This window comes from Psittacula echo, assembly GCF_963264785.1.
Source record: "Psittacula echo genome assembly, chromosome: 7".
Lineage (NCBI taxonomy): Eukaryota > Metazoa > Chordata > Aves > Psittaciformes > Psittacidae > Psittacula > Psittacula echo.
Window position 1 is genome coordinate 6,189,086 of NC_137740.1, and position 16,214 is coordinate 6,205,299.

Genomic DNA, 16,214 nt, shown 5'->3' on the forward strand with positions numbered 1-16,214 from the left:
AAAGCTCTGGCACGTTCTGCAGCATGGGGGGTTTTGGTGGCTCTGTGAACGTGCTGACCAGAATCTGACCTTGCCTCCTAACGCAGTGCATGGCCACCAAAGGATGGGTCCCATTCTGCCATCACTAAAATTCCAGATTTCACTTCACACCCTACATCTGCTTCCTCCCAAGCTGATGTACTGGGGTCCCACCAGCCGCCTAGCAGTAACTCATTTTAGGAGGAGTGGGGCCACACAACATGGCCAGTATGCAAGCACATAGGGTAGAGCCCAAGCATCCTTGGTTCTTTGTCCCATCTTGCAGCACCAGAGTTACTCCTTCTTTGGTGAAGCCCTTCCCAGTGCAAATGGGGTGACTGCAGCCTTGAGAGGACAAGGGGAAGGGAAGGAAGAAAAAGCAAAGTCACCCTGAGGATTAGACGTGGAGACCCTGACCAATCACAGAAGTTGAACGAGTCCTTCCTCTTTAGATTAGATCCACCTACACCTAAAATAGCCTAATCATCCTAAAATCCTTGTCTAAGCCTTCAGACAGTGGTTCACTTTCCCTGAGAGCTACCTGGAAGTTTCTAAAGTAACTATAATCCTGTAGTCCCTCTAGGATGCATTTTTCAACAGCCAACATAGCTCCTGCTGTTGTACTAAACCCTCTGCCTTCCTCCTCCTCAAGCCATCACATATTTCTGCTCCATCACATGAAACATTTGTGAAACTCAAAAAGTGGATCCTAGATAATGGATGTTCTATTGATAAAATACCTTTCAGAAAACACCATCTGGAAGCCAGGCAATTGAGTAACATAAGGCGAACCACATTCTTCCCATCACCCTCCAAAGAGAATGTTTTATAAGGTGCAGAAAGCAGGTTTGACAAATCAAACATCAGTAGAAATGTCTCTGCTGTCTTTTGAAACCTCCTGGGCCTTGCAAATGTGCGTCCAGGTGGAGAAAGGCCACACAGAACCACTCCATTGCCAAAGTTCCTGCTCTTCAGACAAGTAGGATCATCACATCAGCTATTTTCCTTCTAAGTTCACAGTATCTAAAGGATTTAGCAGTGTTCTGCTGCCTTCAAACCCCCTATTCCTGCATGTGGTTATGTGGTGTTAGGTGGGGTTTGGGCTTCTCCTGGTGCAGCCCTGCTTTGGAGAGCACAGAGCACTCCCCAGACCAGGCTGGCTTTGAATCTTGCTGTGTCACAAAGCAACTTTGTCCTTTCAGAGGAAACAGATAAGTGTGTATTATCCCTCTGGAATATTCTGTCAATGGTTCTGATACCGTCACTCTATGAAACAGCTGATAACATCCCCCTGTATTTTTCCCTTGAAGCCCTTAAGCTGAAGTCTGACATTTGTCCTCACTCACTAGATGCACAAAAGCACTCCAGATTCATTCAGCCCATACCCAGAACAACAGGCCTCAATCTGCCGATGTCCCACTGAAGCCCTGCTCCATGCTACATCCCCCAACAGGCTTTTCCTTCAAGGCGACAGATTATACTTCGGTTTCCTCAGTAGAGGGAGCTTCTCACCCATCAGTTTGATCACCACCTTCCTCCAGCCCTCTGAAACCACGTCCCTTTTCCGGCAGCACCACGTCTGTGCCAAGCAAACCTGCAGGTAGGTGATTAGGGAAATGTAGTCCTAACCCTTAGTAACCATGTGTTGGTTTGGTTATTGAATTAAGGCGGCTCGCAGCCTTCCCAAATTCCTTATTAGTTTTCATAACTACTACTATTAAAAGGCCTGTGCTTGTGAGAGCCTGGTACCACTCAACAGCGGCTCTGTGGCAGCCAGTGCCCAGGCTGTGAGAGCCTGAGTGAATAAAAGGGCTTTCTAATGCTTTTCAACGCCTGCCTTTGCTTCCACTGTCTCTTATGGAGACAGAAGTCTGTAGCTAACTTTTGTCTGCATGTCAAATGCTCTGTATGTTACTATCATTGCCCTTTTAGCTGTCTCCTTAGGCAAACAGCTGCATCTTTTCATTCTTTCCTTGTCTAAAAGCCTTTATTACAAAGTCCTGAGTGGTGATGAATGGAGTCCTGCACAGTACTGGCATCTCATGAGGAGATGGGCAGCTCTGGCAGTCAGTGAGAGACCCCTGCTCCACTCCATGCACCTACACGAATTCCACCAGAGAGCTGATCCAGGCAGGAACAAGCACTGCTCTAAACCCCAGTTCAGTTCTTCAGTCAGATCAGTTCCCAACCTGTTCCACTGAGTGACAGCAGCAGCACTTGTACCGCACAGCGTGCCCAGAACAGCACAAGTGGGTGGGTGGGATGGCAGGAGAGGGAGAAGAGGAAGGGAGCTGCTTTTTTAAGAAGCACCAACAGCTTAAACACACTTAAAATGATAATTTCACTGAAGAGAGCAGGGATTTTAGCCTTGCAAAGGTACCGAGGGAATCTGAGCTTTTCCAACCAGATTTACACATGATGTTTTCTAAGCCCACATAGATTGTTGGAGGATGTTTTGCTCACACCTAAAATAGCTAAAACTGAGAGCATTTAAAACATGCGTCTCCCCTTCCCTCATTCCTTTCTGACTCCTGTGTTTCCTATGACTGGCACTGCTAGGTTCACAGGCAATTTCACCATCATCTTAATGGTGATTCACTTGCTCCTCTGTTTTCAAAGCACAGTTTCACATCGCGGTCTCTGAGCTCACCTACTTGCTGCCTAGGGCTTCACAAAAAGAAGAGCAGGACATGGAAAACATTGTAAAGACTTTTAACAGGTCTTCATAAAAACAAATTCAAAACGCTGTTTGCTCTGCAGGTATAAATATCCCCTTATGAATAAATGATGCTGTTATCCAGTAAGCCCTGCACTTGATCACATTCAGACCGAGAAGAATTATTTAGCTCCTTCAGAGAGGTTACAATAACCTCTCTTGGGGCATGGGAAACTTCTTTTCCACGCATAATTTCAGTCAGCAGATGAATTGGTAAATTAAAGCAGGTAACATCAGCTTGCATGTAAGAAGGAAAAGAGCTAGTGGGCAGAGTAGGCACAAGCGCAATGATTGTAATTTGCCTGGGAATAAATTAAAGCTGGAACTGGGAGACCGTTTCCAAATATCAGAGCTGTGAAGGTTCAGAGCAGTCTTTCAACAAGAGCAGTGGGACAAAGCAAAGCCTCTGAGTTGTCTGAAGGAGGCTGTAAGGTGTGGTTGCCTGCCATAGCACAGCTCTGAGCCTCAATGCCGCTGTCCCTCTCAGTTCAGTGCTCCCAAGTATCTCCTGTGGCAGCTAAAGGTAACAGTGAGTATTTGTCCTGCTGGCAAAGAGGAGGAAACGCCTGACGTGCTGGTGTGCTGTGTCACCATGGCAGTGTCCTCACCAAACACCTCCATGCCACGTCTCTCTTGGAACCCAGCAGTGCTGTGGCAAGGCGCCTCTGGCTCTCTTGGGTCTGTGCTGCGTGTCCTGGGGTGGTCACTGCTGTTGGGGCGCATCTGCCACTGCCCTCTCAAACAGCAGACCTATTGAGGGATGTAATGGGGTTTAGCTTATAAACAGGTTGTATCTCCCTTACAGACTTTATATATCCTCCCTGTTCCATCGCGGAGAGGATTTTTCTGCCAGGGGTTTGGAGAGCAAGCAGTGCTTCGGAGGGGGGTATCTCCTTCTTCCTGCCAGGAAGTGGATGGCACAGCACTTCTTTCTGTGGGAGATTCCTGCACTGTCAGGTGCACTGACACCTAAAACACCACAAAGGAGCATGAGAGGCGTGCAGGAGGCGTTTTACTCCCGTCCCCCAACCCAAAGGCACCAGGGTGCGCCCCTTGCCCGAGGTACACTGACCACCTCAGCACCTCCACCACCGAGCTGCCAGAGGCCTGTCCCCAGAGCCAGAACCCCGCAGCCCTGACTGGCGAGGAGGTCCCCTCTGCCTCAGCCCCTATCCCCTTCCCCACAACCCCCGAGCCTCTGTCCCCACCTCAGGACCTATCCCCAGCTCTGCCCCTGCCTCAGGCCTCAGACCGGGGCTCCGATCCCGCTCTACGCCGCTCCCAGCCCTGTCCGGGTCCGCCTCCCCGTCCCCGCTGCCCCATGGCGGGGGGGATCCCCCACAGCGGGGCCGGGGCCAGCGGCCGCCGCGAACCATGAGGGCAGAGCGGGGCCCGCCGCGCTCAGCCAATCGGCGCCCTCAGCGCCTGGTCCGATCTCCCCGGAGCTCTCTCATTGGCCGCTCTCCTCCCCTCTCCTCACGGAGGAGGCCGGCGGCGGCCAATGGGGCGCGGGCGCGCGGGGGAGAGGGGCGTGGCCGGGCGGCGAGGGCGCGAGCGGCGGGCGCGGTATGGCGGGGTCCCGGCGGCCGTGAGGGAGCGCGTGCAGAGCGGCGGCCGCCATGTCGCCGGTGTGGTCGCTGGGAGCCGGGCTGCTCCTGCTGCTGCTGTGGGTGAGGCACCGCGGGCTGGAGGCCGTGCTGGTGCACCACCGCTGGATCTTCGTCTGCCTCTTCCTCCTGCCGCTCTCCATCCTCTTCGACGTCTACTACCAGCTGCGCGCATGGGCCGTCTGGCGCCTCCACAGCGCCCCGAGGCTGCACGCACAGCGGGTCCGCCACATCCAGGCTCAGGTGAGGACCCCCCCGGGCTCTGACAGGAGAGAGCTTCCCCCCCCATCCCCGGCCCTCTGCTCTCCGGCGCTGGCCGGGGCCCCACGGCGAGCAGCCCTCCCCTTCCCGTTTCCTCTCCTAAACGGGGCCGTGAATCCGGTTGCGGCAGCCGGAAGGGAGAAAGCAGAGGAATAAAAGCCAGCCAGGGGTGTTTCTGCCCCTGTGTTACGGGTTTTCCCCTGTCTGAAACTCCTCGTGAAGTTGCGGCATCAACATCTGGCAAGTCCAGATGTGTCTGGCCGGCTGCTGTCGCTGGCATCCTCAGAGACGTGCTGTAGTGTCCCTGTGTGCTCACATGGGTTAGGCACGTACTTGTGTAACATGGAAATGTCAGTCTCTGAATGCTGCCTTAATGCTGTGGTTTATTACCACTTCATCCTGCTTCTCGATGTTGTTAGTTCCAAGAGGTGATTGAAGGGGAAACAACTTCTTCCACCCATAAATGCAGATGTCTCTAATGCGTCTGTGCTCTCTAGCATTTCTGTCACGTCTGCTGCTGTTTTCTCCCTTGACTTTCATGTTCATTGCAGATACAGATCGATATTAATGTGCACGGAGTTATTCTTGAAGAGTTTGAGGCTGGGTTTTCTATCACCAGCTGTAGTAGCAGTTGGGCTTTGAAGAGAATGCTACTCTTGATGGTTGTTCTCCAGATGTTAACCACTGTGGGTTTGCAGAATTCATGGATCAAATGTGTGGTTTACACATTTCCCTTCTCAACTTTTCTCCCTTTGCTTGTTCATTTGCAGGCTCAGACCATTTTTTGGTGTGTTTAGGAGGAGGAATTGCTTCATTAAGCTTCACAGAACTAAGATTAGATTATTTATGGCAGTGATAATACCTCCCTCAGAGGATAAGGTTTCCTGTTTGAAAACTCCTTGTTAGTTCTTTGCTAAGTTTTCTGACCCCCCTCTCCAAACCCCCAAAGCTATGGAGTATATGTATGGGTATATACATGTAGAGAAATGCTTTCTCTCCATAACTTGACTTTTATGGTGGTATTTTATTTAGAGGTTCAGAGGTCTGCAGAGACTTCCAAAGTATCCCTTCTCAACATAGAGACATCCAGGCTTTGTTACTTGCAGGTAACATGCACGTAGAGGAGTAACACTATTCCACAGAGAGGGAAAATGTTTCTGGTACACGTTATTGATGGCACATGTATGCCTCAGAGCATCACCTCAGTTGTTACCTCTTGCAGGTTCGGGAGTGGAAAGATGAAGGCAGCAAAAGATATATGTGCACTGGCCGGCCTGGCTGGTTGACTGTATCACTGCGTGTTGGGAAATATAAGAAGACTCATAAGAACATCATGATCAACTTAATGGATGTTCTGGAAGTGGACAGTGAAAGACAGGTAACAAATTCATCACAAAGCTTTTGTAATAATGAAGTTTGCAGGTTTTTTAAACTACATTTGTAGCTGAAGAGATTCGATTCATAGAATCATAGAATAGTTGGGGTTGGAAAGGACCTTAAGATCATCTAGTTCCAACGCCCCTTCCATGAGCAGGGACACCATAAAGAACAAAGGATTTTTATAGCAGTAGATCCACCAGGCTTTACAGTGTGTGCTTGTATCATTCTATCAAAAAAACCCCAGCATATGGAATTGCTTAGCTTTTCTGTGCTGAAGTCTAAAAGACCAGATTGATTTGTGGTTTGGGGGACTGAGCAACAAGATGTTGAGGCAGAGGAGGAATCACTAAACAGTTTCAACTATTTTTAGTAGTGCTCTTAGGAAAGTAAGTCTCTGAATTCTGATAACAGATGGAAGCACAATCTAGTTGGCTGTGTTTTGTCATCCTTAATGCTGAACACTTAATTCATGTTTGGTGGGGGCAATTGGATTGGGATTTTTTTGCTTTTTAGGTTGTTCGTGTGGAACCTTTGGTGACCATGGGCCAGTTGACTGCATACCTGAATCCCATGGGCTGGACTATTCCTGTGGTACCAGAGCTTGATGATCTTACAGTAGGTAAGGGTTGTTTTGACGACAGGAGACTCACTGATTTTGTTGATAATGCAACATGTCACTGCTTTTTATGCAGTAACATGTTGCATTATTTTGAAGGTTCCAGAATACTCTGTTGAACCTGATGTCTGTTGTGGTATTTATGTTGTAAGCACTCCCGTTATATTTAGTTTTTAAATAGTCTTCAAAGCATGCTCAGAGCTTGACAGTGGGGTTTTGTTCTCATAAATCACCTTCATTTCTCAATGTGTTTCATTTGATTCGTTATGTGCTCTCTTGATAAGGTGGCCTGATCATGGGAACTGGCATTGAGTCTTCATCCCACATCTATGGACTTTTTCAACACACCTGTGTGGCCTATGAACTTGTTCTTGCTGATGGAAGCCTTGTGAGATGTTCACCAGTAAGACAAACTGTTCTTTTGATATCATTTACAATGTCGTTGACAGTTTTCAGTGTGGATATATGATTGAGTATGACATACTTTTTGCAGACTGAAAACTCAGACCTATTTTATGCAGTGCCTTGGTCTTGTGGTACTCTGGGTTTCCTGGTTGCAGCGGAAATAAAAATGATTCCTGCCAAGAAATATGTCAAAATTCATTATAAGCCTGTGAGAGGACTGCAGAACATCTGTGAGAAGTTTACTGAAGAGTCTAAGAAAAAGGAGAATAGTTTTGTGGAAGGACTTGTATATTCTTTGGAAGAAGCAGTCATCATGACGGGAGTCCTGACTGATGAAGCTGAGCCGAGCAAGGTAAGTAAGGGGAAGTTACTCACAGAATAAAAATACCCCCAAAGTTTAACTGAAGCTGTACTACATGCCAGTATAAACCCAGAATCATTAGGAACACTCTCTTAGCATGGGACTAAAAGTGAGATCCATCCATTATAATATTTTAAACTACAGCTCTTTGCTGCTACAACAGTCTTTACTCTAAATCTCTTCATCTGAGAATTAAATGATCCACTCATTTCATTATTCCAGCTAATAATTTAATCTACAGCCTTGTCATTGCAGCACCTAAGGAGGAAGACAAGTGTCTTCTCTCATATGCAGAACAAGGCTGCTTTATAGTGCAGTTATTCAGGGTAATTCTTTCCTCAGCAAGCTTTTAATACAGCTCATGTTGGTAAAACACATCAGGGACGTTTACAGGAGGGACATGCCAGCTGCTCACTGCTGTCCTCCACCTGGATCTTTCTCCTCTGCTATATGAGACTTTCAGTTAACAATGAGTTGAGAGACTGGTATTTTAGGAATCCAGTTCTGTCACATTCATGGTCTCTTAATTAACTGGTAACAGCCAAGCCTTAGCAACCCTTATCTGAATTAAACCTTAGTGGCAAGAAAGGAAAGCAGCAGCCATGCGTGTGGAGAACTGAAGGCTGCCTGGATCTTTGGTGACAGTCTCGTTCACGCTGTCACAGAGGGTGTAGCATTGATTCGTCACAGTAAAGGAACTTGGGGACATACTTAATGTTGTCTAGTAAGGTGTTACTGTTTTCTGTGTTGGTGTTTGCTAAGGAATGCGTATTTTCTTGCAGATAAACAGAATTGGCAACTACTACAAGCCGTGGTTCTTTAAGCATGTGGAGAAGTATTTGAAAGATGATACGACTGGAACAGAATACGTTCCTGCAAGACATTATTACCATAGACATACGCGCAGTATCTTCTGGGAGCTGCAGGTAAGACCAGTTCTAGAATTAAAAAATAACACCTGCAGGAAGGTACCATGCTCTTTCCCAGTGTGGGTACAATGTACCTTCTCCTTGGCAACGCTTCTGCCTTTCATGGCATTAAAAGTAATGAAGTTTATGGCAAATTTAAAAGTCCTGCATTTGGGCAAAACAAATCCAAAGGTACTTTTTTATATATATGGTGTTAGATCATAACCTCCTAATTTCTGTTTAGTGCTTTTCTGAATTTAGACCTAAAGTACATAGCTCAGCATTAAACTTTTATGCCTACAAAGTGATTTTCAAAGACACACGGTGGGAAAAACATGACTGAAATCAGGGCTGAAAATCTTCCCTGTCTAAACTATGAATAGTAATTATGCAGTAAGGCCGTTACTTTGACTGGTCATTACTTTGTTGAGATGTGCATTTACACAAAACTTTGTGTGGCATTTTGAAAGAGTTCCATTGCTACCTTTTGAATCTCTGGAGTGAGATACTGGATCTTTTCAGCTCCTGGAGAAGTTAAAGCAGCAGCTGCCTATGCAGGAAGTACTTAACATTTTATAGCTTTAGAATTCTTTTAAAGAACTTACCTTGTGTGTGTTTATTCTTGGAAGAGTTCTATGAGTTTAGCTTCTTATGCACTCCTTCCTTAGATGTTTTAAGATAATCTCTTACTGTTCTCTGAACTTCATTCTCTGAAGAGATTTGGGGCTGAGTAAGTTGTGATTCATATGACTGAAAATCAATCATCGTAATTAGAGAGGGCTTCAGGCTGGGCTGTGTAGCTAAGCTCAGTCCAGGCCTCTCTTATTTGTTCATATTTGCATTACAGGAGTTTAGCAAAAGTATCATCAGTTAAATTTATTGAAAATCTGGTTTAATATTGCTGTGAGGATTCTGAAGCATTGTTTTTTGGTTCACTTACACATTCTTAAGTAAAACTTCTTTCCTTTCCTCTTTCAAGGATATCATCCCCTTTGGCAATAACCCTGTTTTCCGTTATGTGTTTGGCTGGATGGTTCCTCCCAAAATCTCCTTGTTGAAACTCACCCAAGGAGAAGCTATTCGAAAGCTATATGAGCAACACCATGTTGTACAGGACATGCTGGTGCCAATGAAGAGCCTTGAAAAATCTATCCAGACCTTCCATGATGACCTTAATGTAAGAACACATGGGTTTAAAATGTAGCAAATCGCGGACTGTTTGTGATAAGAGCTGTGACTGTTGATCATAAGGCACAATAGGGGGCTTGTGTAGAAGGTCATGATTGTATCCCAGGGAGTGCTGTGCTTTGCCTTTTTGCAAGGCTGCAGAAGAAATGAACACAGTGAGCAAGCGAGGTTCAAACTTTAGCAGAAGGCCAGCACTTCTGAAAGATTTTATCACTTAGTGAAACTTGAACTTTGAGCCTTGGGTGACATGGCCTAGTGTGAGGCAGGGAGTTGGAACTGGATGTTCGTAAGTTCCTTGCCAACCCAAACCATTCTATGATTCTAAAATGACTGGTGGTCTCACTAAACCCCACCTGCAGGAACTAATTTCCCTTTCTTGCTTTTATTGCTGAATTCAGTTAGTGTAAGAAGTACAAACCTAGCAATTTCAATTTTACACTGGCCTGGAAACGAAAACTCTTCATTCTCTTTGCTCAGAGTGTGTATTCAAGTTGTTGCTTTGGGATGAGGGATGGTTCGGTTTTGTTTCGTTTCACATATCTGAGGGGGAGGAGATGTAATTCTAGGACACAGTGTGTATTCTGAGCATCTCAGTCTATTTCTGTTGCGGTCATTAGCAAGTGCAGCTAACAACCACAGCAAGACAATTGGAAAGGAAGAGCTGTGCACGTTTCAATCCCAAATTGGGAAGAATTCTGCAACTCTTCATTTGTCACCTTTATTAAGAGATAGCTTAAAGGGTTGTTTGTTAAAGATAAGCGAAAAAGTGTTTTCTTGCCTCTGCAGGTGTACCCTCTTTGGCTATGTCCTTTCATACTGCCCAATAATCCTGGTATGGTCCATCCAAAAGGTGATGAAGCGGAACTCTACGTGGATATAGGAGCTTATGGAGAGCCCAAAAGGAAACAATTTGAAGCCAGAGCTTCGATGAGGCAAATGGAAAAGTTTGTAAGAAGTGTGCATGGGTAAGGATCCCACTCCTTAGAATAGTAATAATGCCATAGAATTTACACCCTTGTGGTTTAAACAGTTATTTAATCCCACAGCACTTAAATATTGCAATAATTTAACCACCAGAGAACTGATTTTAATTAGTAATTTTGATGTTATGATTTGGAAATATGATTCACTTTTATGACTTTATTGCAAAACCAAACCACTGGCTGGGAGTGGAGTCTCTGCTGCAACAAAACTCATCCATGCAGCCACTCAGGTGAAGAGAGGCCTTGGCAGATTTGTACTGACTGTACACAAAGCAGTTGCTGCCCGTAAGCAGCTCTCAGCACAGCTGTTAGCCCTGCCCTCAGGAAGCCAGCCACTGAGCTGCCTGTATGGGGGCTGATGTCTTTCAGCTGGTTCAGAGCGGGAGCAGAGCAAGTGCTGTTTTGGCTTCAGTCCCTTCAGGAATGCCAGAGGCTGTCAAGGTTTGGGCAGCTTCCCTGCTTCCCTGCCCTTGGGACTGTTGTGCTCCCTGCAGCGTCATGCTGCGGCTCTGCCCCGTCCTTGTGCTGGCATGTCCTTGCAGAGGGAGGCCAGCCTTGACTCGTCTTTGTGCAGTGGTGGGAGCCTTTCCTCCCTCACAACTTGTACTTCCATAGCTTCCTTTTCCTTGCCCTGATTGCTATTACACAGGGCCACAGTAGGCGTGAGATACGTGCCCACCATCTGTCACAGACTCCTGCCAGCCTCATTTGCTGTAGTAGTGTCAGTGGAGAAGCAGTTCCAGGCTTGTTTCTCAGGAACAAAAAACAACTACATGGCATTTTTACACCATCAGTATGATTTATCCCCAATTCTATTTTGACCTACTTCTCAGTCTAACAGTGATTGTCTCCCATGTGGCTCAGTACCAGTGGTGAGTCTGCTTCAAGATGATTTGAAGAGTGTAAATGACTTTTAGCTGCTCTAAGTGATCTGCCAGAGAACAAAGCAACTGAAAGCTAATTTTAAGCTTTTTTTTAATTAACTGGAAATCAAGCTTTTAATTTAAAGCCCTTTACTAACAAAGTTTTGTCTTTTCTCTACCTGTCCCTGGGAAACGAACAAGGGATAAATGCTTAATCTCACAGTTTCATAATCACACACAACCAGAGAGCTTTCATGTAACAATTTGTGTTTTACTGCTGCATTTTGGAGAGCACAGGATGAAAGCGGGGAGTTGCCCACAGCTAAAGAAGCGTTTCATTTAGTTTTGTAAATGAACCTTTGTTACACTCTGCTTCATTTACACTATAACTTTGTCTCCTCAGCCTGGTATATTCTCAATGTGCAGTTCAGAGAAGCTAAAAAGTCAAAGAACACGTTGCTACATCTGCCTTGAATGCATTTTGTAACACAGACTAATACAAGATGCCATGATTGCACCTCCATGGATCATAAGAAAGCGTGCAGAAAAAGCAATTCCTTTTTCTGAAGCTGGGATTGAAAGGGTTTGAATGGAAGAAAAGGCAAACAGGCTTTCAAGAGCAGTTAGAAAAGTATCTGCCAGGGATAATTTAGGTTATGTGAGCGTTTCAGTGCAAGGGGCCAAACTCTTGATTTGAGGGAACTTCTGGTTCTCTCCAGACTTGTGTTTCTGTGAACACAAGCTGTTAGCATACAAGTTGTCAGAAGATTTGGCTGCACGTGGTCAGAATCTCTAACGTGAACCACTGTTTTATACACATTTGTTGGTCCTTCTTTTTGTAGTAACAAAACTAATGCAAGCATCGGTACATTGATGGCTAAAGAAGGGTTCTGAACCATATTGTAAAAGCAACAGTTATTTTAACTGCTTTCTTTTCCCATCTTCCCCTTCACTAAAACGACTCTAGCAGTATTCTGCTGTTTTCACCATTACATGTTATTTCCTTAAGGAAAAGAGATCATGGTAATGTTAAATCCACAAAACACAATTGGCTGAGTGTTGCAGCATAATCCATGTGAGCAATTATATTTGCCTGCCTTTTAAAAGTATTTTTAATGGGGTTTTTTGGTTGAATATTTGCTGCCCTGACATTTTTCTTTATACTTGATATATCTTCTGGCACAATTAATATTGTCCCTGGTTTATTTTCCCCTCCTCTCCAGTTTCCAGATGCTGTATGCAGATTGCTACATGACCCGTGAGGAGTTCTGGGATATGTTTGATGGTTCCTTATACCACAAGCTCCGGGAGCAGATGAATTGCAAGGATGCCTTTCCAGAAGTGTATGACAAAATCTGCAAGGCTGCAAGGCACTGAGCCTGGATAGTCTAACCAAGCAATCAGGGAAAGATGAATTTACCTATAGCTAGTCAGTATATCCTTTAAAAACAAAAAAAGCTTTATTGCTGTCCAAATAAGCTCATTCTTGTTGATGTTTAAAGATATGAATTCCTGCTTTATGACTTTATGTTTAGTATTTCTTTGTATGTTTTCAAATGGATTTTCCAAATTCAAAGTGATTGTTTTGAAGAGCTCTTCCAAGTGCTAGCCTTTGTATCTAATGTGACATGGGTGGATTCACCTATTTCCGAGCATAAGAAGAACAGTTGGAAAGGATGAAGATGCTGGAGTCACACCAGCTGTGTGCTATAGCTTGATTTAACATGACTTCTGAAAACAGTAGGGAGGGTGCAGAAAGAGGTGCCAAAGCTGAACACGTTGTCACATTGATCATGATGTTGAAAACCGTTTGCCCCCGGTTGGTAACTGGTAGACCACCTCAGCAGTGGTACCATAACCTTCCAGCTGCTCTGTGGTGCTGTGCCACATGGGTTGTACTGTGCTGTCGTGTCAGCAGAGCAGTGAAAACTCTCTGGCAGGGGCTTCAGTTTCAAAACGAAGCGTTGAGGTGTGAATAAAACGCTTTTTACTTGTGCCTATCAGATCAGTTTTGATTGTAAAGCGTAAGTGGATGTAGGGTTTAGGTGCTTTGTAGTTGGCTAACAGTGCATTGGGGGGTTGCCCCACGAGTATCTGTGTTCTGGCTTTGCAGACTACTGAAGAAATTGCTGCTATTTCATATAGCCAGGTTTTGATTTCAGGTTTTATTCATTGTGGGTCACTTTATGTGGATTTTTTGGGGTTGTTTTGGGTTTTTTGGGGGGTTTTGGTCATTGCTTTATTTTAGTGCCTTATGAATACTTGGTTGGAGGAAGATGTGGGTTATTTCAGACCATTCTGGCCTGGCCAGTAGGAAGAGGAAGTCCAGGCTTTCTTTACATGAGGTTTGTTAGAGCAAGTGGCTGTGGATAAGAACAACTGTGGTTGTGAGTCTTGACACACACAGGCCTTGGTTCTGACTCGAGTCCCATTTTTGCTTTTTGTTTTAGCTGGATTAGGTTGATAGGCTTTGTAAAAGGACTGTTTCAGTCACCTTTAGAGGAAATCAGCAGCAAGTACTGCTCAGTCCCCCCGTCTGCTGCTTTTGGGTTCCAAACCAAGCCCGTGTCTTGCCCAAGCAGTATTTAAACTTATTACTTGAAACCTTACTGAGCTTGAGGGAGAAGAAAGTCATTTTCTTGTGTAGAGGGTAACATGAGGAACTTCTTAAACAGTTACCAGTGGGAGGCTTAATTTCTATGTGTGCTAAACCAATGATTTTATTTATTGATAGATGGATGTTTACTGTCCAGATGAAACCAATGATAAAGCAGTAACAAGAATCAGGTTGGCCTGGTACTCACACTGTGTGCTGGGCAGCTTGTGTGCAGATAAGGTACCCCTTATGATCAAAACCCAGTGCAGGGGACTGGTAGCAGGGGCAGCCTTCCATGGGGAGACACAGCCCATGCAGAGCAGGGCAGGAGCTGTGTCAGTGATCCAAGAGTGTCTGCTACACCGTCCCGGGGTGCAGGGGAAGGCAAAGGCTGATGCTCAGGGTGTAACCAGCCTTCCTGCCCCTTGTCCCTGGGGCAAAGCTACCATTTAGCCCAGTGTTTGTAAGATAACCTGCACAGAGCAAGATTGGGTTTGGTTAGCTTTTAAAGGGCCATGTTAAAACAGCTAGAGGATATGCAAATACTTTTCTTTAGGCTGTGTTTCTCTCACCTACGTGCTGATGATCTTTAGGTATGCACTGTATTTGGGTTTTCACTCCTTAATTTATTGGCAAACTTTGAATGATACTGGGTACTGTAACTCTATCAGTCCCACACATGCACATGCATAATTGCTCTTACTTTTTGGTTGTCTGGGCTGTTTAAAATAAAGATCTAGCCAGCATACCGCTCACAGGGGTGTCCTTTCGTAATCGCTTACTTTTCAACAGCTGCCAAGGTCATTTTTCCTGCTTACTGTCCTGTTTCAAATGGTTGGTCATCACTGAGGAATGCTGCTGGTGAGGAAGCATTGCTACTGGGGAGGGGAGGACCCTGGTGCTGCAGACAGTGAAGGAATGGCTTTGAAGTCTGTGAGTCAACACTTATCTCTGCCCCAAGACACACTGTACAAAACAAACACCATACAGCTGAGCCTTAACCCTTCAGTGATGCCCCACTAACACCACGTAGCCTCATGATTCCAGTTACCGTGATCTCCCCTTCTTTCACTTCATTCTTTCCCTGTTGGATTTAGGTGCTACAGCTGTTGATAGCTACTTTATTCTTCTCCCTTCACACTAATAAATCTAATCCCTTGTTTGAATGAGCAGCCACAGAAGGGAGGATGAAGATTCAGGGCACTCTTTAGCCTGAGGAGTTTCATATCCACATCTCTTGCCTTGGAAAATGCCCTCACAGCAGCTGTGTGGGCTGTCAGAGGTGTTTCTGCCCCTCTGGTGGTCACAGCTTTTCATTCCCTTTCCAGAAGGCAGCTCCAGGCTTCTTTCTGAAATCCAGGCTGCTAAATGCCTCAGGCCAGCTGAAACCACCTTCGTTTAATCACATTCCATGCTGGCCTTGACCCGCTGTGTGTCACAAGCCTCTTCTGCTGCCCCAGCAGTATCTCTGGAGCAAGCACTCACCCACATCCCTGCTCAGACGTTGCCTATCAGGGACCTCCTTCCTCTGCCTCTCCACAACAATCATCAGGATTTCCTTAACTCTGTGCAGTTCTACCTGTGCTCAGTTATCTTCCCCCACCAAAGGATAATGCAGGTTAATTAGCATATTTAATTAGCCACAACTAACATATAATTACACCTCAATTTAATTATTCCAGTCTGGTCTAAACACTAGTGTGAGACTTCATAAAGCTTAACTCTTAAGTGAACCAATATACTCTCAGTGCATTTTTATGGCCATCCTCCTTTGCCACTGACACAACTCTGTTCCTTTTACTTTCTCCATCACGTCTAGGATTTAATATCCCAAAAAATGTGGAATGATGACATTAAATTCCCCCCAGTTCCCTCCCTGGCAGTGTTCAAGGCCAGATTGGACGAGGCTTGGAGCAACCTGCTCTAGTGGAAGGTGTTCCTGCCCATGGCAGGGGGTTGGAACTGGCTGAGCTTTAAGGTCCCATCCAACCTAAACAATCCCATGACTCTATAAAACCTTTGCATTGTTAATTCAAGTGAAGCTGTACATTGCAGCTTGGGATGAAGATCCCTGCATGCAGCCACATTAAAGGCAGCACAGAACATACAGGCAGTTACTAAGGGCCAGTTACTACCCTGCTACTCTACAGCAGTGCATTTGCAGCCACAGCTCTCCCCCGAGTTGTGTTGGTGGTCCAGCTGTGGTATCACAGGTACCTGCGGCTTCTTTAAGTAGCATCGTTTGAGCACAAGTGTTCAACACAATGAGCCGTGAAGTGCCAGCAGACCATACTTCAGAGGACAGGCAGTAT

The 16,214-nt window shown here is 45.6% G+C and overlaps 1 protein-coding gene across 1 annotated transcript; it reads left to right on the plus strand.

Moving 5' to 3' along the window:
• Nucleotides 1-4,353: 4,353 nt before the first annotated feature.
• DHCR24 (24-dehydrocholesterol reductase) lies at nt 4,354-12,953 on the plus strand (the record flags this gene model as incomplete). Its single annotated transcript, XM_080623350.1, has 9 exons — nt 4,354-4,584; nt 5,825-5,980; nt 6,496-6,601; nt 6,883-7,001; nt 7,092-7,355; nt 8,147-8,290; nt 9,252-9,449; nt 10,247-10,425; nt 12,530-12,953. The coding sequence occupies 9 exons, from the start codon at nt 4,354-4,356 to the stop codon at nt 12,681-12,683; spliced, it is 1,551 nt and encodes a 516-aa protein (XP_080479476.1). The 3' UTR covers nt 12,684-12,953.
• Nucleotides 12,954-16,214: the final 3,261 nt, after the last annotated feature.